This window comes from Leptopilina boulardi, unplaced genomic scaffold (assembly GCF_019393585.1).
Source record: "Leptopilina boulardi isolate dan_hultmark-lab unplaced genomic scaffold, ZJU_Lbou_2.1 LbouV2_179, whole genome shotgun sequence".
In the NCBI taxonomy this organism is placed as follows: Eukaryota; Metazoa; Arthropoda; class Insecta; order Hymenoptera; family Figitidae; genus Leptopilina; species Leptopilina boulardi.
Window position 1 is genome coordinate 1308449 of NW_026137728.1, and position 27828 is coordinate 1336276.

General features: G+C 22.6%; 4 protein-coding genes across 21 annotated transcripts in view; 3 read left to right on the forward strand and 1 right to left on the reverse strand.

Annotated features, from left to right (window-relative positions):
- The window catches only part of LOC127277742 (protein retinal degeneration B), a 59262-nt gene extending 56133 nt beyond the window's left edge, over positions 1-3129 (forward strand). For 11 of the 13 annotated variants that reach the window (XR_007842400.1, XR_007842401.1, XM_051299067.1 and 8 more), the window contains one exon: positions 2748-3129. Coding sequence is in view for 10 of the 13 variants with exons in the window: in XM_051299067.1 (XP_051155024.1) it covers positions 2748-2877 (130 nt within the window). In the remaining 3 variants the exon portion in view is untranslated. Of the gene's footprint in view, positions 1-174; positions 221-2747 lie in introns of all 13 variants that reach the window. The other 2 variants (XM_051299078.1, XM_051299070.1) reach the window with 2 other exon arrangements.
- A 3808-nt stretch (positions 3130-6937) lies between these two features.
- On the reverse strand, positions 6938-12015 carry LOC127277754 (U4/U6 small nuclear ribonucleoprotein Prp31). The gene is made up of 8 exons (XM_051299113.1): positions 11785-12015; positions 11346-11543; positions 8934-9138; positions 8585-8754; positions 8191-8348; positions 7744-8034; positions 7342-7566; positions 6938-7180 (listed from the first exon to the last, which is right to left on the reverse strand). Exons 1-8 carry the CDS (start codon positions 11900-11902, stop codon positions 7073-7075), a joined length of 1473 nt encoding a protein of 490 aa, XP_051155070.1. The 5' UTR covers positions 11903-12015; the 3' UTR covers positions 6938-7072.
- A 31-nt stretch (positions 12016-12046) lies between these two features.
- On the forward strand, positions 12047-18534 carry LOC127277762 (mitochondrial import inner membrane translocase subunit Tim23). 2 transcript variants are annotated; one of them, XM_051299125.1, is made up of 5 exons: positions 12047-12213; positions 13210-13456; positions 13919-14088; positions 16010-16127; positions 18353-18534. In XM_051299125.1, exons 1-5 carry the CDS (start codon positions 12129-12131, stop codon positions 18360-18362), a joined length of 630 nt encoding a protein of 209 aa, XP_051155082.1. In that variant the 5' UTR covers positions 12047-12128; the 3' UTR covers positions 18363-18534. The 2 variants fall into 2 exon arrangements, with proteins under 2 accessions (XP_051155082.1, XP_051155083.1); XM_051299126.1 differs by having other exon boundaries at positions 16010-16136; positions 18353-18509.
- A 258-nt stretch (positions 18535-18792) lies between these two features.
- LOC127277760 (uncharacterized) lies at positions 18793-23147 on the forward strand. Of its 5 annotated transcripts, none has more exons than XM_051299119.1 (4): positions 18793-19142; positions 21366-21867; positions 22375-22582; positions 22801-23147. In XM_051299119.1, exons 2-4 carry the CDS (start codon positions 21524-21526, stop codon positions 23032-23034), a joined length of 786 nt encoding a protein of 261 aa, XP_051155076.1. In that variant the 5' UTR covers positions 18793-19142; positions 21366-21523; the 3' UTR covers positions 23035-23147. The 5 variants fall into 5 exon arrangements, with proteins under 5 accessions (XP_051155076.1, XP_051155080.1, XP_051155077.1 ...); XM_051299123.1 differs by lacking the exon at positions 18793-19142 and adding an exon at positions 19609-19801; XM_051299120.1 differs by lacking the exon at positions 18793-19142 and adding an exon at positions 20086-20638.
- The last annotated feature ends 4681 nt before the right edge of the window (positions 23148-27828 follow it).

Genomic DNA, 27828 nt, shown 5'->3' on the forward strand with positions numbered 1-27828 from the left:
AATTTTTTTTAAATTACAAAAAATAACTTTAAATCCAATTTTTGAATTTATTTTCGCAATATTTTTCTGTAGCAGCTCTTGGCAAAAAAAAAAATATGCTACTAATAAAATAATTTGAAAAATCGAAACGAATAGGAGAGAAATTTAAATAAATTTCTTTTTCCTTCGATATAGAGACAAACAATAGTAAGGAATTAGAAACAGAAGAATTTAAAGGAAAGTGAGTAAAATATTCTCTGAAAATTTCTTTTTGCACCTTTATCTTGGACAGTTTTTTTTTTCAAAACAAAAAATTTTTTTAAAAAAATTAAGCACCTGTGTTTTTATCTCATTTATGGATATTTTGTTGGCTCTCGTTTTTCTCTTTAATGGCAGAAAAAAAATTCTCAAATCTATTTTCTATTCGTTCGAATTGTATTTTTTCGAAAAAAATTCATCTCACAACAAATTATATAACTTGAAACAAAACTTTTTACCACTAAATCGGTTGCATTTTGTGGCTTCTCTATTCTATGCTTGTTTACTGTTGTCTTTATACGTCCACAAAAAAAAAAGAAAAAAAAAAAAAATGAATTGTTACGACATCGCTTTCTGCATAGAAAAAATATATATTTAGATCCTCGCTTATTCTCTCGATCCGCTTACATCACGCTCTCATTTTTCACGTCTTTCTCCCACTAATATATTAATTCATTTTAATTTATTATATATCAAATAATTCTCTAATGTTGGAACTGCTCAGTATAAAGTGAAAAAGAAAGAAAATGTAAAACAAATTGTAAAGGGAAACAAATTCCACATTTTTTAAATAAGCTCAAAAAAATTTGTAACTTTGGAAAATGAAAACTATTTCCAACATAAAATTGCAATGGGGAGAAAATTTTATATTTTTTACAATAATTTTTCTTTAATTATTATAATTACTAGTTTTTTTTTTATTAAATATTTTTTTAATAAACATTTTTTAATAAAATAATTTTTTGGAAATAAATGTTTGAAATTAAAATTTTTCAAATTAATTTAAATTTAATTTTTTTTGAAATAAAAATAAGAAATAAATAGAAGGAATTTTAATTTCAATTTTGGAAAATAGAAAAGTATTTCCAACATAAATATCGTCTAAATAGGTTTTAAATAATTCTTATATGCATAATCATTTAGGTATTTGTCAGCTTAAGAATGTGTGTATCTCACTTTTTTAAGGAGCATTAAACAATGTTTTAATATATTTGGAAAATTTAAAGAAGCACCGCTACTTTGCTGTTCGTGTTGCACAAAAAATTTTTTCTACATCTATAAAAAAAAAAAAATTCCATTTTATTGGTATTTTTCTTATCTATTGTTTTTTTTTAAAAAGATCGACGAAAGTCTCTGGCAAAAGTCCTCGGAAAAATTTTAATACTTTATTTATTACTTACAACTTTTTTTATTTAAACGTTTCTAATAATTGAAAAAAATCTTTTTTTTTATAGAATTTTGAAATTAAAATACAAATTTTCCAAAAATTAAATTTCATGTATTTTTATTTATTATATAAAGAGATAAATTATTAAAAAATTTATTTGATTATATATTGTGAATTTCAACATATTTTATTTAATTTTATAGGAATTTTTATATTTCAAAAAAAAAAAGTTTAGAAAAATTTGCCAAATTTCACTTAGGTTTTTGAATAAAATTCCAATATTGAAGAAAAATTACAAATTAATAAAAAAAAAAAAACAAAAAAATTCGTAGAGAAAAATAATACACGGGAAAAAGAAAAACGTTGGATTAATACCGTTCTCCGATTGGTTCAACGGCAAGGAGCGCTGTAGGCAGTGTCTGTTGGATCAACTTACTTGTAACAATAGATGGACAGTAGGTTCAACAGTAAAAGTCTGTTGAATCAATGCCGAAATCGTGACAGGGCCCACTGACGTTGAACCAATCGGAAAACGGTATTATTCCAACGTTTCTCTTTTTCCCGTGTAGATAACGAAATAAAAAATATATAGATTACAATAATATTTATTGTATTGTGTTTTTTTAAAATCTTTCCGATTTACAAAATTAACATTTGCCAGAAAATTGTTGAATTATTTTTCTATTTTTACACGAACTGGAGTAGAAAAGGCAACCTTTTTTCACAAAACTATTTTTCTGATTAAAAAAAAAAAAGTTACACATTCCATGAAATAAATTAATAATTGAATCGATTTAACTGAATTAATTAATAAAAATGCATTTTTAAATTAATTTACCATAATTATTAATTTACACATTTATTAAATTACTTTATAATTATTATCCAAATAACTACTTGTTACTAATTAGAAAAAAAATTAAAATACTAAATTATACTTTAAATTTAAAAAAAAAACAAAACACGAAGCAACAAAGAATCATCACATAATTCTCACAGAATAAAGAAAATAGAAATAAAAGCCTTGTAGCCAAAAATCCTGAACGATAACAAAAAATAAAATCCCAGTAAATAGAAAAAATTTTGCATCAATGAAATTAGATTTTTACCCTAACAATAAAAATGTAGTTCTATTTTTTGATTTAGTGAAATGAAATGAAAATGTGTAAAATAATATAATTAAAAATAAATTCTTAGATTTAGTTCTCGTATCGTTTTTTTTTTTGAAAAAAAAATCCCCAAACGATAGTTTTTGTTTTATACTCGTGAAAAAAAAAATGTGTAAATTTTTCTTTAAAAAAAAAAAAAAATTTGATTTTTTATTAAAAAAAAAATTCGACAGTTCTTTTAGGACACCAAGACGCTCAGCTTTTGGTCGCAGAGTCTTAGAGCGAAGTACAAGCGTGGGACCCTCGACATCATCATCTTCGTCAGCACCACCGACAAAGACACCAGCTCAAGAAAAACTCTGACGCTTTGCACGCTGCCGTTCATTCTTCGAGTCTCGGCAGTAAAAAAAAATAGACAAAACCAAAAAGTAAGGAATCGACACTGATACTAAAATTAAAAAAAACTGTACTCTAAATTCTAAAAAGAAAAAAAAAATATCCGATTTTATTCGCGCACTGATCGAAGTTTATTTTTTATACGTAAAAAGAAAACGCTAATACTCGTTCAAAAACTGATACGATTATTATTAAAGTTTCTAAACAAAAAAAAAAAAATGTAAATTTTTTCAAGAAAAAAAAAAGGTTCTTGAAATTTTCATCCATAATTTTCCCATTTGAATCGGATTAAATCCGAAGAAAATCGAAAAAATCGATTTTGGATTTAAATGAAAAGTTATTGAAATTGTTACCTGAAATTCTTGTTGTTATTTTTGAAAAAAGAGAATTATCACGATGTGAGTACTTCGACCTCTCTATAAAAAAAAAAAAAAAAAAAAACGAAGCGAATATTTAATAAAATCTGCCCGTCATCGTTTTTTTCTTTCTCTTTCTGTTTTCAATCAAATTTTGTTTTTTTCGATTTTTTTATTTTTAAGAAAAAAAATTTAAAATATACAAGAAACGATGACAATTTGCAAAATTTATCAAATATTCATTCGCATTCTGCAAAAAGAAAAAAAAATCATTTGCAGTAATACGTAATGCTGGGGAAAGTATATACGTAATGTGTCCGGTGCTATTTTCCGAAGATTTACTATATATATATATATAAAAGATTATAATTATAAAACATGAAGATTTTAAGAATTTTAATAGAACATTTTATCACCCGTTAACGAAAGTATTTCAGATATATTTATATATAAATATATAATACATTTCCCTCAAAAAAAAAAGCCATTGACATTGTACTATGTATATGAATTTCGACAGAAAACAAAACAAAAAATGAATTAAAAAATACGGGTAGATTTTATTCCAATAATTAAGAGAATAATTTTGTTCTCTTAAGATTTTCAATATGTGTGGAAAATTTCAGTTCTCTGATGCGAGAATCGATGTTAATAATCAAAAGAACAAAAAAAAAAAAAAAAACAGAAAAAAGGACGAAAGAAAAAGGAGCACGAATCTGATAACTGATTTTTTATCATTAAAAATAAAAAAATAATTCAATTTTGTTGATTAAGAATGTTTGACACCTTAAAATTAATATCAAGGAAAAAATAATGGACAATTTTTTTTTTATGTTGCCAAAAAAATAATTCCAGACAATTTTATTCTAAACCCTATTTAGATAACAATTCACAAAATTTTTATTTCACAGAATTTTTAGAATTTTCTTTTAATCCAATTTTCATTTAATAGAATTAATATTTTGAAAAATATTATTTAGTCGAATTTTCATTTAAATAGAATTTACATTTAGCAAAATTTTTATTTAGTCGAATTTTCATTAAACTGAATTTTTATTCGATTCAATTTATTTACTTAGCAGATTTCTTATTAGAATTTCTATTTAGCTAGAATTTTTATTCATCCGAACAAAAATTCTATAGAAAAATTTCGGCACTAATTTTTTTAAATTAATCAATCACAATTTTGTCGATATTTTTTTTATTTGTTTCTTGTAATTTGTTACGAAATGTTTTTTTCCCCACCCGAATGCTTGAATAAATGAAAATTCGGTAAAATAGAAATTTTGATATTTAAAAATTCGTCTAAATAGAAATTCTTTTACCAAATAGAAATTTCGTTAAAATAAAAATTCTGTTGAAATTCGATTAAATACAATTTCTGTTAAATGAAAAATTGAGTTAAATAAAAATTCAAATAAATAGAAATTTAATTAAAATAAAAATAAACGTTCTATGAAAATCTGTTAAATATAAATTAACTTAAATAAATGTGATATAGAAATTTTCTGTTAAATATTATAAATTCAGTTAAATAAGCAATTCATTTAAATAGAAATTCTCCGAAACGAAAATTAAATTCAATATATATATAAATTAAAATAAAATTCGATTAAATAGAAATTCTCAAGGTGGCCAATAAAATTTGCAAACAAAATTAAAGGCTTTTTTTAAATTTAATTTTTAAAATTCATATTTCATTAATCAATCAGTTATAAAAATTTGTTTTCACAAATTTTTAGTTTTTCATTTTTTCAAGAGAAACATTTTACTTCGAGGTAGACAAAAAAATTTAGAACAATTTTCAATTTAAAAGAAAATCAAAATGCAAATTAAAAAAAAAAATTTTCAAAGTTGAATTTAAAAATTTCAAACGAATTCACGGTTTTTTCAAGGCGTAACTAAATTAACGTCGTTTTTCCGATTTCAATGTTCGATGGCAGAAAATTTTTTTCTCTTATAAATTTCGAAAAAGTGAAAATTCGAAATTATAATATTTAAAGAGAATACTAAAGCGTACTTAGTTTTTATACAACCTAGTTTTTATTTATTTTTTATTTTTTATTTGGTAGTTATACTTTTATATGGTCTCATTATCGTTTATACTTGCGTAGTACTTAAGTACAAAAGGGTTTTTCTGAACCCGTATAAAATTTAGATAAATAACACCTAAAATACCAAATGCTTAATATTAGAAATATCAACAGCAAAAATTGCTGGTCAAACATTCTTAATTTCAATTTAAAAATCAAGCCTTTAATTTTGTGAAGGCATTACGTATTGCTATATAATACATTTATATATGTAAATTATATTTGCTATGGTGTAATACGACGCGAAAAAAAATCACTGCAAAAAAAAAAAAAAAACAAAATGCATATGACTGTTTGTATTGTTGTATTTAATAAAAGCGAGATTATATATATTATAGAAAAAAAAAGAAACTTCTAATGGAGAAACGTGAATATATGAATCTTATAGTCTAATAGAATCGTAATAAGTGATCGTCAAAAAAAAAAATAAATAAATAAACAATATTTTAATTAAATAACGAACGAACGATTGTGGAAAATAATAAGAATATTCTATTTTTGTTAGATATTTCAAACTGTTCTTGAACATAAATGGACGAAACTCATGATTTTATATATTATAAATATCACTGTTTCTTATAGAAGTTAGATTGTTATGTTTTTGTATATAATATATAAATATATATATAAACATATATACATATAAATATTTATTGAATGTCTATTATATTTCACTCTGTAAATTTCGATATATTTTCTAAAATTTTGGAAAATAATTTTACATTATTTCTAGAATAATTTTAATGATTTAAAAAAATTTTTTTTTTCATATAAAAAAAAGTATTTTATTGTCTATGAATTACATTGACAATCGAGGAAAAAAAATTATTTTGAAAAAAAAAACCAAACCTGCTTTTAAAAAATATACAAAAATTGGTAGATATTTATTTAATTTTCATTTTATTTAAAATTATACAAGAACGAAAATAAACCAAAATATTTTTAAAGAAATTTTATTTTTCAATTCACATAAAGTATTTATTAATATAAAATAATATACGTGAAACATTTCATTGAAGTTTACGAAATACAAAAAAAAAAAATGTAATTTTAATTTATTTCACGAAAAAAATAAATTTATATAAATAAATTATTAAAAAATAAATTCTTGTTCCCTTTTTATGTTACAAATAAATTTTTTCAACTTGATGTTACTCGATTTTTTTTTAAATTATAATTTTGAAATCATTTAGAAACACGTGAAAATCTCCTAAATTACCTATTTAATTACATTATTTTAAAAAATATATCGAAATTTAGGATTGATCGTTTAAAAATATTTATGTATATATATATATGTATATTATATTTGATAAAAAAAAGAACTATTGTTTCGTTTGTCAAATCTTGTAGAACAATAGAAAATAAAAAAAAAATATTTCTTGTTAGGGCAATATTGTTGATTATGATCGTTATTATGTATATATAATCGCGTGTATTCTTTACTTTCAACGTGTCATAATTATTCAAAGAATAAACAATTTATGTTGATCTAAAAATTCTTTTCTTTTTCTAATTTATCCTGTTATTTATTTCGACAATTCTTTTAAAAATTATATTAATTAATAAATAAATTAATTTACTTTATAAAACAGTTTATATTGTTAATAATATTAATGCAATTTTTTTTTTGTTTATTTTAACGTACATTTATTTCGTTAATATCTTAAAATTAGTAATAATATATAATTACCAAATAGAAATTCAAATAATTTACGTCGATTTTTTCACTTTGAAAAAAGCAGCTGTATTTGAAAAGTATTTTCCATTTGCTTCGTTTATTTTCTTTTCCGCTGCCTGTGGATTTACTATTTCCAAACCCTGCGAGAAAATTATAAATTAGCTTCTCTTTTCCTTCCTCAAATAGAAAGGTAAAAAAAAAAAATAAAATGTTTTCAGAGAAAATTAAATTATCTTTCTTTCGTTAAAAATAACTGAAATATTTTATGGAGAAAAAAAAGAAGAAATTTTCCAAAAATTACCTGTAAAGGTGTAAATGCAACGCTCGAGGCTGTTCCGGAAACATGTTTTTTCACCGTTGTACTGCCACCCCATTGTTGTTGTTTCTGAAGATTCTTTTGAAGGGTTTTGGAAATTCGTACCTTTGTTTTTTCATCAACTTGCGGTAATCGAATTCGTCCCGTTCCAGCTTTGCCAATTGTCCCCCTCGAGTATCCCAAATCCTCTTGATAAGCGTCGCTTTCAATCTAAAAATAATAATGAACAAAAAAAATCCAATAACAGACTTTTCTCCTCAAAAATAAAATGAAAAGGGGTAATTTTTTTTACTAAAAAAAAAGAGGACAAAAATAGGAAAAAAAATAGAATAAAATAGTAAATAAAAAAGAGAAAATTATAAAAAGCAAAGAACGAAAAATACTTACGTCTGCAAAATTTAATCGATTCGCATGTTTTCTGAATTCCGTTATTGCATAACGCTCCTTCATTTTACGAACTCGTTTTCCACCTCGCTTCTTCCTGCCGGGATCAATTGGTTTTGGCAATGGTTTCACAAATTTCACTGGCGGTGGCTCTTGTAATTTATCGAGTTTTTTCTCAATTTCATCGCGAAACATTCGTCCAATTTGCCCATCAGTGCTCTCGTGCGATGCGTCAACACGTGCCGCCAAAATGCATTTTGCAGCAACAAGTCTTGCCGCTTTTCTGTGAAGATCCTAAAAAAAAAAAAAAAAATCACGTACGAGATTAAAATTTAATATTTAAATAAATTAAACTACAAATAAATACAAGTAAATAATATAAATAAAATAAAAATAAAATCTGAAAATTAAATTTATAGTTTACAATATTTAATAAAAAAAAAAATTTACGGGCGGTGTTTCTTGAACAATATCGGAATAATAAATAAATCCCGCGTGCGGTAGAGTTGATGTTTGTGAAAATCCCGAAAGCGTCGTCTTTTTTGTCCCAAGAACTAAAACATTACACGCGGGAATTCTTGATAATTTCGTCAAACCACCAGCGACACCTGTAAATATTATAAATATAACAACAAAAAATATTTATATATACTATATTAATAATTTATTTCAAAATTTAGAAACTAATTTTCAAAAATACTGAAAATTGATTTAAAAAAATAATTAAAAAATAGGACAGTGCATCAATTACGGCAAATTTACTCTAAATTAAAACAATATTTCGAAATGTGAAAAAAATATTAAATGACTAGAAAATTTTGTGTAAAACAAAAATTTATTTTACCCATAATTTTGGCAGCAGTGGAAGAACCAACAATAATCGAGAGATTCGGAGCAATAAAAGCCATTCTACTTTCGACATATTCGAATATTTTTATTTTATAATTATTCAAATCAACGGCAATATCACAGGCTTCAAAAATTGCATCTTTCTCCTCTTCCGTCAACAATTGACTGTAAAATACGATTTAAAAGAATATATATATTTTTTATAATGACTAAAGTTAAAGAATAAAATAAATGTTTCTTTATTTATTTTATCATTGGAAAATTAATAATTAAAACAAACTCTAGAAAAAAAAAATTAAAATTATTTTTGAATGGAAAAAAATGTGTTATAAAAAAATTTGTACCCTTGAGTCGTTGATGCTGTAACTGAAACAACCATAATAATGGCTTGTGTAAGAAATTGTTGAAGAATTTCATTATTTTTAGCACGATCCAAATCATTTCCCAATTCTCGTACTGTCATTACATATTCCAAAGCATCGACAACCAATGATTCGAGTTCTGGGAATCGTTTTGAATATTTATCTTTTGTAAATCGATGAATTGTGCCTAGAAGAGGAAGAATTTTTTTTTTTATTATTAACAGTAAGAAGCCTCGTATCGACTTTAAGGTGCGAAAGTAGAAATTTCAGTTATATTCCAAAAAAAAAGTCGAAAAAGTCTATTTTTATTTTTAATATATTTAATGTAGTTAATAAATATTTTATTTAAAATAAACTATTGTTATTAGATATTAAATTAATTTTATTAATTCCTTAATAAGAATAATTCTATATGAATATTATTAAGAAAATTTATTTCGAATCAGGGTGTCTAACACCTGCTAGGAAAAAAAATTCCCTGACTTTTCCCTGACTTAAATTACACTAAAAAATTTTTATTTTAATCTAATAAAATTTATTTTAATACAATTAAATCATTTACCTGTCTATTAACCACTAATTTCATATGTATTTGAACCAAATAAATAATGTTTCGTAAAAAATAAAACATATTTAAGTGAAATAAATAAACTAATTGGGGACGTATAAATATTCTCAACATTTAATTCAAAAGAATTTTTATGGCGTCAAATCATAATTTCTCAAATTTTTATTTAGTAAAATTATATAAAGCAGATTTTCTAATACATTGAATTTCAAATTAATACAATTTCAATTTAACGGAATTTATGTCAAGAAAAATTGCATAAAGAACAATTTTTTTTGACAGAATTTTTATTTTAGTAAATTTCGATTTATCAAAATATTTACTTAACAGAATTGTCATTGAATAAATCCACAATTAACAGAATTTCTATTTAACAAAATTCTTAATTAACAAAGTTTTTATTATGAGACAAAAGTTTTGAACGTTGAAATGAACGAAATTTTTTTTGCAACTTCTTCAAGTACTAATTTTATTACAAAATATTTGTTTTAATTATCTAAAAAGAAGTTATTAATTTAATATTTGGTTACTTTATTGTTTTAGTTTATATTGTCATCATCATTTTTAATAATTTATAGATTGAAAAAAATATTTCGTTCATTTGAATGTTCAGAAATTTTGGCTTATTTTTTATTAAAGAAAATTTTAATTCGAACTAATTCTTATTTAACAGAATTTTCATTTAAGAAAAATTCTACTTAGTTCTCCTTTTTTTTAGTCAATTTTTATAGACATAAATTTCGTTAAATTGAAATTTTATTAATTTAAAATTTTAAAAAAAAGTATTAGAAAAAATGCTTTATACGAGTTCTACTAAATAGAAATTCTTTTAAATCGAATTTTAGTTAAATGTAAATAGAAAATTTTTCATAATATAAAATTCACTTTATGCAATTTTGCTAAATAGAAATTCGATAATTTAATATTCGACGCCGTAAAAATTTTTATAAGTTAAATGTGGGTATTAGCAATTAAATAATAAAAATTATTCGTATTAATGAATAATTTACTTTATTTGAAGTTGAACCGATAAAATAAAATTGTATCATATAATTTTTATTTTTATTGAAAAAACCAAATATTTCACTGAAAAAAATTAATTGTTATCCAAGTTTAAAAAATCATTTATTAGATTCAATAAATAGTAGTAAATAATTATTTACTTAATGAATACAAGATATATCACATGCTTAATAATTGAGTGTGAAGGACAAATTTTTAATTTGCATTTGCTTTGAGAAAAAAGTAAAAATTTTTTTGAAAATAATTGTTATTTTAATTTATTTATATAAAATTCCAGAAAAATTAAAGAAATTCCCTGACTTTTCCCTGACTGTTAGACACCCTGTCGAATGTATTTCAGAATCGAACTAAGAAATATTTCAAGATTTCGGTGAATAATAAAATTTTATAGAATTTTTAATTGAAAAATGTTTTAAATAATTGATTTTTTGAAGACTTTAATGAAAATTCATGTGATTTTGAATTAAAAGTTTTGGTAATTGCTAAAATTATTTTTTTTTTAGAAATTTAAAAGAATTATTGAATTTTTAAAAATATTTGAAAAATATTTTCTCATAATTGAATTTTTGAAGAATTTTATTAAAATTATTGAAAATAATTAATTTAGCGAAGAATTTTAGTAAAAAATTTGTTAAATAAATAAATTTTGAAAGAGCTGTATTGTATACTAAAAAAAAGTCATTTTTTATTTAAAAATGTAAAAAATGTTGTAAAAAAAAAAAGTAGAAAAAGTCGAAAAATTTTGTATTTTTTATATTAATTATTCTGAATTTTTGAATTATACTATATAAGTAATTAATTACCTATTTCGTCGTCTATTTTTGCAGCTAAATTATTAGCTCCAATTATAAGTTGATATTCCGGATCAGATTCAACTGCTCCAACAATATCCGTTGGTTTACGAAGTATTTTGCTATATTTGTCAATTTGTAACATCACATTTTGCAATTGACTTGAAACACAAAGTTTACAAAGTTCTGTAACTCTTTGCACTTTTATTTCTGTGAAAATAATGTCAAAATTATAATAAATATAAAACGCGCGTGTGTTTTAGAATAAAAGATAACCTCAAAATTAAATTTTGTTTATAAAAAATTTTTATTTCAATAAAAGATATTGCCTATCAAAATAAAACAATTTATGAATCAATAAAATAAATACTAAAATTTTATTTAATATACCTATATATATAAAATGATTTAAATAAACGAAAGAAAACATTAATAAACAAGGCAACCTAACCTTCTTCTATCGGTATTGGAATAGAAGCCGGAATAAATTCCTCCTCCAATTCTTGCATTTCCACATCCTCGTCGTCATTTTCTTCAAGATCTGCTAACAATTCGTCAGCTAAAGACATTTTAAAAAAATAATATTCCCAAATTTATATTAGAAAAAAGGAAAAAACACGAGAAAAACAACACTTTTTTGACAGAGTATCATTACAACTCACTTCACAGAATTCTATTCGATTTGATGAGAATCGACTCTTTGAAATCGATATTTCGTAATCCCTTCTTCTTCTTACTTCAGACATCTTTTCTCTCTGCTTGCTTGCGGTGGTCAAAATTAATAATTTAGAAAAAATGATAGATTTTCGTAATAGTGATCAAAATGATAAAAATTCCACTACCTCGAATTACAATCAAGAGGATCTTCCAAAAATACCAGGTTTGTGGCAAAAAACATGTTATTTCATTCGTGATTTGTATGAAAAATCGTGTTTAAAGTTATTGATTCTAACCTCAATTCCAGTTTTTTTTTTTTTTTTTCCATGATCGCTCCAAATTTAATAAATCGAAACTTATCCAAATGTATATGGACAATTATATAACATTTTGTTAATTGACATTATTAAATGATTATTTATTTTATCATAATTTAATATTAAAATAAAATTGTTATAAATTTTTAATTTGTAAAAAATTAGATCGCGATTAAGGACACGTAAAAAACGAGTTCTTAATCGATGACACACGTGTTTTAATCATTTATCTAAAATGACATGATTTTCACATGAGATAATTGTTGTTTGCATTCACTGTAATTAAAACTACTTTGCAATATATTTATTATTTAAATAAATTGCTTTAAATAGGTCGCCTTTTTTTTGACATTTCTTTTTTCACTATTTTTGTGCGCATTCGTTTTATATATATTTTTTAAAGATTTAGAAAAAGGAAAACTATTTAAAAATTTTTTTTTTTAAATTCCAATTGCCAGTATTTCAGAAATATTTACTCATAGAAAATTTGTAGTTTTTTTTTTTTTGAATAGCAAGTAATTTTTCGGGTTTGTCAATTAATGAAACAATTTAATTTTTTTTTGTATGGAAGCATTTCTAAAATTCAAATTATTATTATTTTGTTTTTAATTAATTTTTTGCATCTTATCATTCATGGCCTCACATATTGATAATGAATATGAGTTTTTAAAGAAAATAATAAAAGCGATAAAGGATCTAATGGTCCAATAGGTCAAGGTTAAGAAAGATTGAATGTTTTAATTATTAATTTTTATTTAATTGATTTTTTCTATGCTATTTATTGGTTTTTTTTTTTTTTATTAATAATTGTCATTATTCTTTTATTATAACATTTTTTTTTATTCTTAAAAATTGAAAACTTGAATAATTATAGAATTTTTTACTTGTAATTTTCTTTGCAGTTAATCATAAAACGTTAATGCCACTTAGTCCATATTTGAATTTTGATCCATCGCATTTACCATCGAGCCAGCCTGAATTTATTTTCCCCGAAGGAGCTGTTAAGCAACGTGGACGTTTTGAATTAGCTTTTAGTCAAATTGGAGGAACATGTATGGCGGGTGCAGCAATTGGCGGTGTAACTGGTTTATATAAAGGAATTTACGCCACTGCCCTTGCAGGACAACAGGGAAAACTTCGACGAACTCAGTGAGAAAATGAAGAAATTTTTCCTATTTTTTTTTTTTACTTTATACTTCTTTTCTTTTGTTGGTTGAAAAAAAAAATTAATTAAAAACATACAACAAAATTTAATTATTTCATAAAGAATAGAATAATTTTCTATTATTAATTATTGTATATAAACTATAATGAACTATAAAGTTCACGTTTGTGATCAACAAATAAAAAAATATTTTTCTTAAATAAAAAATTCTATGAATATTTGTTTCAATTTTTTTATAATATTTATTGATCAACAAATTATGAAAAAACATTTTTTTAGATACATTTTATAATTTCCCGTCTTAAAAAATAATTTTTTTGAACTTTTTTAAAAAATAATTTAATTATAATCACTTAAAAATTACGAGGAATTAAGAAATTGAAAAGAAAGGAAATTATAAAAATTGAATTGTTAATAATATTTGACTTCTATTTTCAAATTAACAGATTAATTAATCATGTGGTTAAACATGGTGCATCTATGGCAAATACTCTTGGGGTTGTATCGGTGATGTATACGTGTTTTGGTGTTTTAATATCCTACGCTCGAGGACATGACGATTCGATAAACACATTAGTAGCAGCTACAGCGACTGGCATGCTCTTCAAATCTACAGGTTATTTTCTTTAATATATATAATTAATTATTTTCTTAAATTAATTTTCATCAATTAGAATTTTATAAAAGAATTTTTTTAAAAATTTATTTAATAATAAGAGGGTAACCGTAGATTATAAAGAAAATGGTAAATCAGAAATTAAAAAAAAAAACACCATCAGAAAATGTTTAATAAAAGAAACTATAAAATTAAATATCAAAAATTTATAACGGCAGGCATCACAGTTAGACCTCTTTTACCTTTTTTCTTCTTTTGTTTTTAAACTTTTTTCACCTTTTTTCGATTTTGTCACCTATTTTGATGATTTGTCCCCCTTTTTTTTTTTATCAAAAATGTAGAATTTTTATAAGCCAAAAGTTTTGAACGTTCAAATAAATACTTTAAGTACGAATTTTATTACAAAATATTGTTTTAAATATCTAAAAAGAAGTTATTAATTTAATTTACTGTTTTATTTTACATTGACATTATAATTAATGTTATGTTTCCAAATAAATAATTTTTAAAAAATTTATAGATTGAAAAAAAATATTTTGTCAATTTAAACGTTCAGAACTTTTGGCTCATAAATTTTTTTGTAAATATTTTGAATTATGTTTATAAGAAATGCATAATCATCCCCGACTCGCTATTAAATCTAAGTCATTAGATGTAATTTAAAAATTTCAAATGGCAGACAACATGAAAATTCATTTATTAGAATGTAAATTTACTATAATTCTTATTACTTAAAATGATTAATTAATTTGAAAATATTTTCAGCAAATGTTTCTTTTATCTATTTTTTATTGACTAGAATTTTTAATCACTCTAAATTTATTTTCTTCAAAACTTTAATTAACAAAAAGTTTCTATAACAAAATTTATTTCTCATAATTTTTATTTAACCGAATTTTAAAAAGTTCCCTAATTTTAAATAGTACAAATTTTAATGTAAAACCAATTTTTGGAGCTCATCATTATTCCATAAATATAATTAATTAGAATTTTCAATTTAACGAATTTTTTAGACGAATTTTCATTTTTCGAATTAGCTTTTAACAGAATTTCTTTTTAAACGAATGTTTACTTAAAATTTTTACCAATTTAAAAGTTTGGCAGAATTTTTATTTCACAGAATTTTCTTTTACTCAACTTTTTATTTAAAAGAATTTTAATTTAACTGAATTTTAATTTAGCATAATTCTCATTCAACAGAGTTTTGATTCGAATTTTTAAATGTAAAAATTTCTAATTCACCAAATTTTCATTTGTCCGAAATTAGAAATAATTCCGAAATTTTTCATCACAAAGATTTCGGTGCGATTTTCAAAATTGATCAATCAGAAATTATCAATAAAAAAAAATCGTGATTAGTAAATTTTTAAAACAGCACCGAATTTTTTCTGTTTGATTATATTTGCTTGGTTATTTGCAAATAAAAATTTGGACAAATTATGATTTAGTAAATTGAAAATTTTAGCATTTAAAAATTTGTAGCAATTAACATTCTATTAAATGACAATTCGGTACCAAATAATTATTTGGTACCTAAAAATTCTGTAATTTAAAAATTTATTTTCATTTTATTTTATTTAAAAATTGTAAACGAGCTGTTTTTTGAAATAAATGAAAATTTGCTGCCACTCTGAATTGTCATTAGTTACTATTTATTTTGCATTAAATTTTTGAAATCTATTTTTACTATTTTCTCATATTTCAAAATTTTTTTTTTTAATTAATAGATGAAGACAAAATTTTTGCACTATAATTTGACTATAAAAATTATATCGAATTAAAAAAAAAAAAATTGGCCTTAAACATTAATTTATTAATATAATTGAAACCATATAAATAATAACTTATTAATTGTTTTTGTGTCTAATTTGTAATTATATATATTTTTTTTGATCAATTTTTCTTTTTTGAATATTTACAGCGGGATTGAGAAAATGTGCACTCGGTGGTGGAGTTGGACTTGGAATTGCGTCACTTTATTGTCTTTGGAGTAATCGAGAAGCCTTTTCGGAATTCAGACATCACTCCATGAATCCGGCGTAAGACCTGTGTGTAACGGCAGCTCCCTTTAAGCAAATTTCACCTGTCACGAATGTTCCCAACAATTTTTTTTTCTTTTTTTTTTTACATAATTTTCAATATCAACGAATCTCGACATTTTTTCCAATTAAAATTTTAAAAAATCACACTAAAACAGAAAAGAAAACTATTAAAAACAACAATAACGAAATAATAGTAAATAATTTCTAAAAATAGCAGAAATAATAGCAAATAAAACTAAAAATGATGGAAATAGTAAATAAAACTAAAAATACTAAAATTAATAACAAGAAATGAAAATAAATCCAAAATACTTTTTTTGAAATAACTTAAAAGAAGACTGTAAAACTTCTTTGACATTAACAAATTTGATTAATTTATTATTTCAAAAAAAAAAAAAAAAAAAAAAAATTCTAAATTTGATGAAAAAACAATATGGAACATTCGTAATTCTTTATTTTTTTCTTAATTATAAGGAGCCAATTTGTACTGAAAAATGAATAGTTGAAGCAGTAGGAAAGAAAATAATGATTTTTAAAATAATAATGATAAAAAAGGAAAAAAAAAAATATTAAATTGGAGGAAAAAAATCGTAATTGACTTGAAACTCCAAATTGTATAATAACGATATGAAGTTAGTATAGAAGTAGTATAGTAGTAGTAGTATTAATAGTAAAAATAATTGAATCATTGTTTAATTTACAATGTACTGAGGCCTGGTGCTAAAAAAATCTTCACACATTCTGAATGAACAAAAAAATCCCTTTAAAAAAGGGATATTGATATCAGAATCATTTTAAACTTCTTCTGATGATTATTATTATTATTATTATCCATTGTAAATAGATCGTAAGACACCGTGATGATATTTTTTCATTTTGTTTTTTGTCACTGAAAAAAATATCCAGTCATTTTAATTATCATCAAGTTTCTTGAAAATTTCTTATAAATCGTAGTATCACTTTTCACTATTACTTACGGATTTTTGATGAAGAAAAAAAAAAAAAAAAGAAAGCAAATAATCCTTCTCAATACGAAACCAAATACTTAGAGGATAATTATTATCAAATGTTAAAAGTTATAACAATATAAATTTAATAACAAAGAAATATTATATAAACCTCTACTGATATAATGTCACTATTAATAATAATAATATTATGAAAGTTGAATTAATTTAATTTCTTTCATTAAGTTAAGTGTCAATTAATTGTTTTGTTGAATTTTTTATATTTCAATATTGAAATAATTATTTTAATATTTTTTTGGAATTATACAAATTTTTGTTGAAATAATTATTTTACTATTTAATAAAAGAAAAATTTTAACATTTAATTCATTATTATTTCAATATTAAATAAATACAACTAACATGTTTAAACAAAGTTATTCCCCTTTTTTTTAATTCAATAGTGAAGCAATACGACAAACTTATTCTAAAACTATATATATAGACATTTTTTGATAAAATGTTGTTGAAAATTTAAAAAAAAATGAAAAATTTTATATTGACAGTAACGAAAAAAGAACATAACTTGGGAGATAGAATGACTGTATTGTATAATGTTTAAGTTTTGTTTGTTATTATTTACAGTTTTTGAAGTAATGAAAAATTTAGAATTATGACAATTTATTGCATTTTACTGTTTTTAGCTTATTCTTATTGTTTAGGATAAAAAAAAAAAAATAGTGTCGAAAAAAGAAACAAATTAGAAATTTAATTAATTTTTGTGAAATTTTAATTAAATTAAAATTTTATAATTAATTAAATTTTTATCAATTATATTCAATAGAAGAGAAATTTGAGAATTATGTTTATTAAACTCGATCTATTTATCACAAAACAGAAACTGTTTCTGTTTTATAAACAGAATTAAAAGCATTTTTATTCATGATCTCGACAGAAAGTGTAAAAAAATTCTTTCCATCAGATTCATTGTAATAATAATTCAATAATAAAGAGATGGTTTCATTAGAAATTGGCTCCTAATTTTTATTCACATCGCTAACATTCCTCCCTGTTTTTTTTTTATAAATATTTCATAATACCTAATTATTAAATTAACATGCAATTTTTAATTATTAATTTTATTTAAGAAAATTAAATTGTTTTTTAACAAAAAAATAATGTTTTGAAAAGAATATATTTTTAATTTTATTTCTATATTTTTAATAAAAAAACAAAAATAATGCTTTATTTTATATTCTTTGTTTTCTTTTACAGATCTAAATGACATTTTGGCCATTCACGACAGTTTAGCAACGAATTTTCACTTTTATTGTAAATAGAAAATTGCCTCATGAATTTCTAGACCAAAACGATGTCTCACACGAATCGATGCGGTGTATGAAAAACGAAAAAAAAAAAAATGTAAATATAAAAAATTTTTTCTCTTCCAATATTACAGAAAAAGATTTAAAAAAATACAAATTTTGTAATTTCATTTCGTCCTTTTGATTTTTAGATTATTATTCTTTTTTTTTTACTAATTTCTGACAAAAAAAAGTTTTTGTCAATTATTTATTTTCTTACTCTTCAAGAATGAAGGTCAATGAATAAATCTCATAAATTAAATAATAAGATAATTTATACAAAAAGGTAAATTTCCCTTTCACTTGTAAACGAAAATTTTATTTTCGAATCCAAGGCAAATTTTTAATTCAAAGGTCATATTATTTTTTTTTTTTAAATAGAAATTGTCATAAGGCACCTGGACATACATAGATAGAACATCTGATAATCTTATCGGTCTTTATCTTTTCCCCTACACTCAGTTTCGATAGACGACAATTGATATTTCTAGAGTGAATAACTTTTTTTTATCCACAGAAACTGTATTGCATTAACAGTGAAGAAAAAAATATTATTTAATTTTCATTGCGTCTTAAAAAGAAAAGGTTTCAACGAAAAAATAAAATTTAATCGATTTTTAAAAAGAAGTTTTTTTTTCGAGAAATTTTATTGTGTATAAGTGCAATGGAAGTATGAAAATTGTAATGAGAAATTTCAAGTGGTAATTATAAAAAAAAAATTTTTTAAGAAAAATAGCAATTTTTTCTAAAATAAATTAGATAGTTACAGAAATAATTTCAATGTTAAAAATTAAAAAAAAGGAATTTGTCGTCGCTTTAAAGAACAAAACACTTGGTCTTTTTAATTATTATTATTATTACATTATAATCCCGGATATATGATTCAGAAAAAGATTTTCTTTGTTTCTTTGTAATCAATTTTTTTTTTTAATACAAATTTCAATAAAAATTAGAAAAAAATTTTTATTTCACCGGTTTTACATAGCCGATTAAATAAAAAAAAAAAAAAAAAAACGGAATTAATTTTAAAATACTGAATTTTTTAATTAACGATCAAAAAATAATCGAAATTTAAAAAAAATGGAAAAAATTTTAAAAAAAATTTATTTATAAAAAAGAAATAATAATTTGCTAAAAAGTGAAAAATGAGATTTAACTTTAGAAACAAAAATAATAAACTACGCGCTGGTAAATTTAAGTGTGCCGCGAGTACTCTGTACAAATATTTGGATTTCGTGATTTCACTTTTTCGCTCAAACAACTTCCAGACAATACTAAAAAAAAAAAAAGAAGAAAAGATTCGAGATTTCTGAAATCCGCTTCATGATAATGTGAAAAAGAAGTGAGAATTGGGATATATGTAAGTTATAATTAAACTTTTACGATGTGTTAATGAAACGTTGACCATGAAAAATACTTTAGAGAATTTTTAGATTACAAAATTCGAAAACAAATCATCTAATTAAATTTAAGTATCATTAAATCAAAATAAAAAAAAAAATATACAAAATTGTCATTGAAAAATTTTTTGTTTCAAAATTCAATTTTTTATTTCTGTTACCTTTTTCTCCGAATATTTTTTAAATATTTATTTTATTATTAAATCAAATTAAAAAAGGAACGTAATTTATGAAAAAAAAAATTCTCTCCTCTTTTTTTAAAGCAATATTGCTTTTAATTTATTTTTCCCACGACGAACAAATTATTAGTGTATTCAATGTGTTTACTTTTCTCAATATAATTGATAAGTCAAGAAGGGACGGGGACCATAAAAAAAAAAATAGTGAAATATTATCGATTAAATTGACATGAAATATTGTAGAGGACATGATGCAATTTTGTCTTTAAAAAACTGTGGTCTCACGAGAAAAAAAAATAGTTGGGAAAATATTTATCTTTTGATTTTTTTTTTTGCGTAATCAATGATCATTGGTTTGCGTCTATGAAAAACCAGTCGATCTCCGTTCATCAGGCCATGCGGATCTAATCAAAAGTCAAAGCCTGCAAACGTAGTTAAACAAATCCTATTTATAAATTTCATGTTTTTCGTTTTTCTTTTAAAAAAAATAAAAAAATTTTTAATGGGCTATGAATATCACCAAAAAATTTTTTCAACGAGAAAAAAAATCATTTCTATTTTATTTCATTCTCTCTTCTCTACTGTCTCATCGAAAAAAAAAATTTTGCAGAAACACTAGTGCGTCATATTTGTGTCACATTCCATAAAATAATAATTCATAAAAAATTTATTTAAAAAAAAAAAAATTATTTAAATATTTTTCACCTATTTATTATTATTTTACTAATTTATTTCTTTTTAATTTTTGTTTCAAAAAAAAGCTGATGTAATTAAATTTTGAAAAAAAGTGATACAATAATTGAATATTGAATTAAAGAAACAGAAAAAAATATTCGTATTTTATGAATGTTAAATAAAAAAAAAACTGAAGAATAGAAAAATAAAGTGTGATATTGATTTGAAAAATTTATTGAAATTATTTCTTTCTATCCATAAGTGAATTGAAAATCGAGAGCAGTGACAAAACGATTTTAAATGTTATGTGCTTGTGAAACTCAAAATTTTGTAAAGCTCAAAAAAGAAGGATAATCTAGTTTTGAAAAATTAATTCCGAATTTTGCATTGTTTAAGAATTTCATTTTTCGATTCTTAAATTTTGTGAGTTTTTTAATCAAATTTTAATTTACAATTTTAATTCAAAAATCTTTGTTTTAATTTTAAAATCTATGTTCAATTAAATTTTTACCATTATTTGTAATAATAATAATAATAATAATAAATTTAATTCTATGCGTTTTTTAAAACGTTATTTAAATTTTTTTTCTCGAAATAATAAAAATTAAAAACCTATTTTTTTCTCTCAAAAAAATTTGTTTTTCTCGAAATAATAAAATTTAAATTGCAGACAATTTATCGGAAAATAAAAAAAAAAATGAAGAGGATCAACAGCACAGTGTACAAAGAACAAAATCAAAATCATCAAAAAAAAAAAGAAAAAATGAAATGAAATTTGGATCAAAGAAAAAAAAAATTGTGAAACTATTTTAAAATTGAAAAAGAAAAATGGATGCAAAACGTGCAGAGAGTATTCTCGGTGTTTTATATTCATTGACGGCAATTTTCACGACAATTTCAATTGTTTGCCTAGTGATTCCATGGCAGCATTGGTCACGTACTTTGGACAATTGCATTGATGTTGATTGCGGTTGTATTTTATATGGAAGAACAACATTTAGCACACTTTTTGGTGGTGATGTGAAAATTTGTCATTTTGGAATTTATAGTTTGACGCCAATTTTCATTATTGGTCTGTGCTTGGCAATTTATCATGGTTATCGAAGTTGCATTCCAAAAGATTTCGATGAACCGCGAATCACATCGCGACGACGAAATTCAATTGATAATCGGTAATTATTTTTAAAACAAAATTCTTCTAAAAAAAAAAAAAATTATAAAAATTTGTAAAATACAGTATTAAATTACAATAAATTTTTTTTCCATTTCCTTTCAGATAATTTAGAACAGATAAAAAATTCTTTTAATTTATTTGAACAAATTTTGAAATGAAAAATTATTCTGAACATAAATTAAGGAATTATAAATAAAATAAAAAAAATGTATATTTGTATTATTCTTCCAAATGTAAATATTTAAGTTTTTATTTTAATTTTTACATGGTCTTAATGAAAAGTAATTTCTATGCTTGTTTTCTGTTTTTTTTTTAATTTTAATTTAATATTTTTAATCTACTTATTATTTAAAATTCTAAAATCAGTTATTATAATTGTTTTGTTAATTAATAATTTAAAGATTTTGTTAATGAAACAAAAAAATTGAATTAATTCGTAGTAAGCGATAAAAAAAAAAATTAAAATACTTACAAAAATTGGAAAATGACGAATTTATTTTTCCAGTGATTTCATGAGAGGAGACGTTATTGTTATTCGTCGAAAACAAAGACAGCCATTTAAACAATGGATCCTGGCGAGTTTTTTGGCTGCACTTTTAGGATTTTTATCCTTGGCCCATGCAATTATTATCACTGATGGATATTATAAAACCTGTGAGCAATACAAACGAAATATGGTGAAGCTCCTTGGTTCTCGTGGTCGTGAACTTCAAGTATAATTCCTTTTTACATAAAATTTCAAAAATAATTACAAAATAATAATAATAATTTAAACAAAAATAATATGAATTTGTATTTAATAATTTTAAATACAATTTTTATCATATTAATTAATCTCTATTAATTTAATAAATAAAAAAATAGAATGCAAAAAAATATTTAAATTAGTAAAAAAACAGAATTTGTTACTCACCAATTTTTTTTTTTTTAGGCCATACACAATCGTCTTTCTTGTGGTGCAATTTTCGATTTTATGGATTATATTCAGCCGGATTCAAATAATTGGAGACGTGGCGATGAAATAAATACTGGACTCTCTCTTCAATTGTCGATAATTTGTACATGGTTCAATTTTTTCACTTGGATTCTAATTTTCACAATTAATTTTATAATGGCACGACGAAGAGCCAATAACGCTGGCGAAAAATTCTGTTGTTTCTCCTGAGAATTCTAGATTTTCTTCTTAACAGAATATTATACCTTCAGTATTTCATTATATTTAAATATATTATAACAAAAAATTGAATAGAATAAATAATTTATAGTAAAATAAATAAATTTAATATATATATATAAATTATTAATGTTATAAAATTGAATATAAATTTATTTGTAAAAAAAAAGTAAAATAAAAATTACAATAATAATTATTAAAGTAAATAATTTGCTAGATATGAAAAAAATATTTTCTAGTAAGTATTAATATTAAAATTATAAAAATAAAAATATTTAATATTCTTATAGGGTAATTTAAAAAATTTTTAAAAATCGAATTAAAATGATTTTGCAAATTATTGTAATTCGTTTCTAAGAAAAAAAATATCACTTTTCTTATGTTACATTTTTATTTCAGCATTGTGTGTACTTTATACATAGATACAATAAAATTAAATTTTTCAATTTTTTTTTTTTTAATATATATACATCACATCACCTATTTATTTTGAAAAATACTTCATAAATTGTTACACATTTTTCTTGATAACAGTGCTGAAAAAAATAACTGTGCAGAAATAAAATTCTTCCTACGATTAAAATCGCTCACATATATTTATTTATATATATAATATATTAATTTTCTTTTCTATCGCGCATTTTTTTTTTCTTTTAATAATAACAATAATACAATGTTAATTAATAAGTAGATAAGTTCAGAACGATTTCGAATTTCAATGATAAAAAAAAAAAAAAAAAAATTATTGAAATTCGACTTCGTGCGGTTTTTTTTTCTCAGCTTTTTATTAAATTACCATATTACATAAAAAGTAAAATCGGTTTTTTTTTGAAACCGTTAAATGCAGAAAGAATGGTAAAGAGACTTGAAATACTATAACAGTAATCGCGTTAATATTAACAAAAAAAAAAAAGAATCCAAAAAAAAATTATCTCACTCGAAGTAGCACAATCTTGTATATTTTATATATATATAGGATCAAGAATTACACAAAATACAGTCGTTACAATAAATACAGACAATCATAATACCATTTTCATTTTTTTTCTTTTAAACATTTTTTAACACTTTTCAACGTTGTGAATAATATTATTTTTTTTTTTTTAATCACACTTATTTATTTTTAAATACTGCGCTCTATTCTCTTAAAAACTGAATGCACGTCGAAGAAATTCACTATAAAATTGTAACCCAAAAAAAAAAAATTTCAACTTTTTTAACTATTCAAATTAATTTATTATCGAACTTGTGTTCAGAAAATTTGTTAATAAAATAATAACAATAATTTTAATAAAAAAATAAATTTTGTAAAAATTGTCATTTTTTATAAATTTTGAAATTTTTTTAAAATTAAAAATGGGCACAATTGACGAGTGTATAATCTTCGACGAGAAAAATTTCATTTAAATGGAAAGTATAATAAATACTGCAACATTTTTGGCTACAGGCAATTGTCTACAAAAATTGAGAAACAAAATCGAAGTACTAAGAGAAAAAAAAGAAATGCCTGCCTACAAAAAACGGAATGTATCGTCGAAAAAAAAATTTTTCCGTTATTATTTTTTGAAAACGGAATATTTTATAGACAAATATTGTTTATAAAAAGACGAAATTTTTTTTTTTTTTTTTTTTGTTCATATTAAAAATTGAATATCAGGCGGATAGCACCAGTATTACAATTTCTCGAAAAAAAAAAAAAAAAAAACTTGGTCACTATAAAAAAAATCAAAAAATGTAGAAAATTTATTTTTCCTAAACATTTTTTTTAGAAATTTTTTTTTAAATATTAATAAAATTTGTTTAAAAATATAGATAGAAATATATTCACAATAAGAAAAATTAGATTCTTTAAAAAGTTTTTCAATTTTCTCGTCGTGTTTCTACTGAATTTTTTTTTTTTCACGATTTCGTGAATAAGTACAATTGACTGTGTGGTAAAGACATTGTTTTTTTTTTTTTAAAAAAAGAGGAAAAGAAAAATGCAAAATAGAAGCCTGTACTTTAAATTTGATAAAGGAAGGCACCTAATCACATATCAACTATTATCTACAATTGCCTCACATAAATATATTATTATTATACATATATGCTTACTCCTTTTTTATAATTTGTCATTTTTTTTATTATTATTATAATAATTCGTCTCTCATCGACTTTAGGATATTGTCTCAATTTTTTTTTTAAAAAAAAACCTTTTTCCCCGCAAATTCAAAAAAAATTTCAAGACACATTTTCGAATTTATTTCATTAAAAAAGAAAATTAATTAATTAGAAAATTAATTACAAATTTTGTCTTCAAATAAAAAATAAAAATTTATCAAGAAAATTATTACAAGAAATCAATTATTATTTTCCTCGAAAAGAATTTTTTTTTAAAAAGTATATATTTATATCAAAAAATTGATTTAATTATTTTTAAATTCGATTTTTTTTATTAATTTTTTTTTCTCCTAATAGAAAATGTGGAATAAAACAGTCAATATGTATTTAATGATAAATTAATTTCCAAATCGATTATTATAGAGACAATATGTGACACATGTTTTTATAGACAATATAATATTTTTTTCCAGTGACAATATAAAGTTGGTTGTACAAATTGACATTCCTGAAACCAACTTTTTTTTTTTTTTTTTTTTTTATCGGAAAGCCTAAACAAAATTTAAATCTATTAGAAAAATGTTTATGAGGATTCAAGGACTGTTAATGTTTCAGTCTTTTTCAATAAGGCAATTTCAGATAACTTTCCACTATAGAATTGTATTTTCTTTTTCTTTTCTATTTATTATAGATTTAACTAAAAAAGCGAGGATTATATTGTCCATAAAATTCTAAGAATAGTATATTATGTGGCAAGCACGTAAAGTAGTACTTTTTAGGTGAGGATGTAATTTTCAGTACGAGCTGTCGTTAGTGCGACGTAGGTGAGACGAAGGCGAGCTGTAGGTGAGATGAAGACGAGCCGAAGGCGAGTCGAGTCGAGCCGAAAGCGAGCCGAGTCGAACCGAAGTCGCACAGACAGCGAGTATTGAAATCATCCGAACCTAAAAATTACTACGTGCGAGCCACATACGCTATTTTTTTCGCCATTGTTATGAAAAAGTGAAACAATTTTAAAGAAAAAAAATAATAAAAATTGATAAATAAAATAAAAGCAAAAAAAAAAATTATGCAAAAATTAACAACTGCCTAAAAAAGACTTTATAGGGCAGTTTACTGCCTAAAAAAGACTTTATACGGCAGTTTGCTGCCTAAAAAAGTCTTTTTTAGGCAGTTGGCCCAAACTGCCTTAAAAAGTGCTACTTTATCTGCCCAAAACAGGCACAAAAAAGACACTTTTTCATGTCAATGGCGAAAAAATTGTTTTTTTTTCTTTTTTGCTTTAATTTTTTTTTTTTTTTTTTGAAAACGAATTTTCGAAAAAAAGCTGCCCAAAAATTTCTCAATAAATAGAGAGAAAAAAAAAATGTTTTATCTTAAATTTGAAAATTCATTTTTAAAAAAAAGTCGATCGTTAGAGTGAAATTAACCTGAATAAATACGTATTTTTTTTGTCAATTACACTAAATTTTTTTTTTTTTTTATTCTACCTCGCAGTAGTTTGTAGTCTTTTTGGATTAAACACTATATAATAATATTGGAAATATTGGCGAAAATTTTGATCTGTACAAATGTAGTGAAAATGCTTTAGCTGCAAAAATAGATGCCTTTTATATAGATTTCTATTTATTTATTTATTTTTTTATATTTTGGTATGAAGCTGCCAAGTTTTCAAGAACCTGGATTTTTATTTAATTTTTTTTTTTTATTATTAATATTTAATTTTTTAAAGAGCAAAATATAAGAGCCATCGCCATATAAGAAACGAGTCTTTTTCCATATTTAAATATATTTATATAATTATTAATTTTTTTTTTTTTATTTAATCTAAGTTTCTTGAAAGGCGAAAGCTATTTTATATACCTTAACAAATATATTCAAATACTCTTGCTAAATTTAACGAAATAAATATTTGCTTGCTATTTATGTATTTAACTTATTTCGCACCTTCTTTCTTATTATTATAAAATCACTCAATACTTTTTGTTTTATCATTTATATTATAATCAATCAGCTATTTTCTTTCAAAAAAAGAAAATGTATATTATCTCGCTTTTCCTAAAAGCTAAAATAATATTGAATAAGAAAAACACATTCGAATTTCTAATAATACAAAGACACTGGACTTTCAATAACTATATCAGTTTTTTTTTTGAGTCGATATAATCATTATTATAATTGTCATTTATATTATAATACGAGTGTGTGGGATTTCTGGTAATTTTCTCAAGTCAACATTTTGACACTGGATATTTTATCTGGAGTTTATTTTCTTCTTAAATTCAAATTTTAATTCACGAATTTTATTCAAGATTTGCGTATATTAAATATTATATATAAATTTAAAAAAAAGTAATGTAAAATATTTGAAATAAGGACAATAAACTTAAATAATTATTAGATTTTTTTTATATAATGTTCAAGATTCACATATATTATATTTTTTCATAAATTCAAATTTTTGCAAGTAAACGAAACTATTTTGTGAGCCTGGGTGGCTTAAGGCACTCTCACACCTTTTTTGCTGCCTGCCTGCCTGCAGGTTACCATGACAACGCATGAGTGTAAGTGAGACAGAAAATTTGAATATTCAAAATTTTAAATCTTCTGTCGCACTCACTCTTATGCATTGCCATGGTAACCTACAGGCAGCCAAAAAGGTGTGAGAGTGCCTTTAGTGCTACT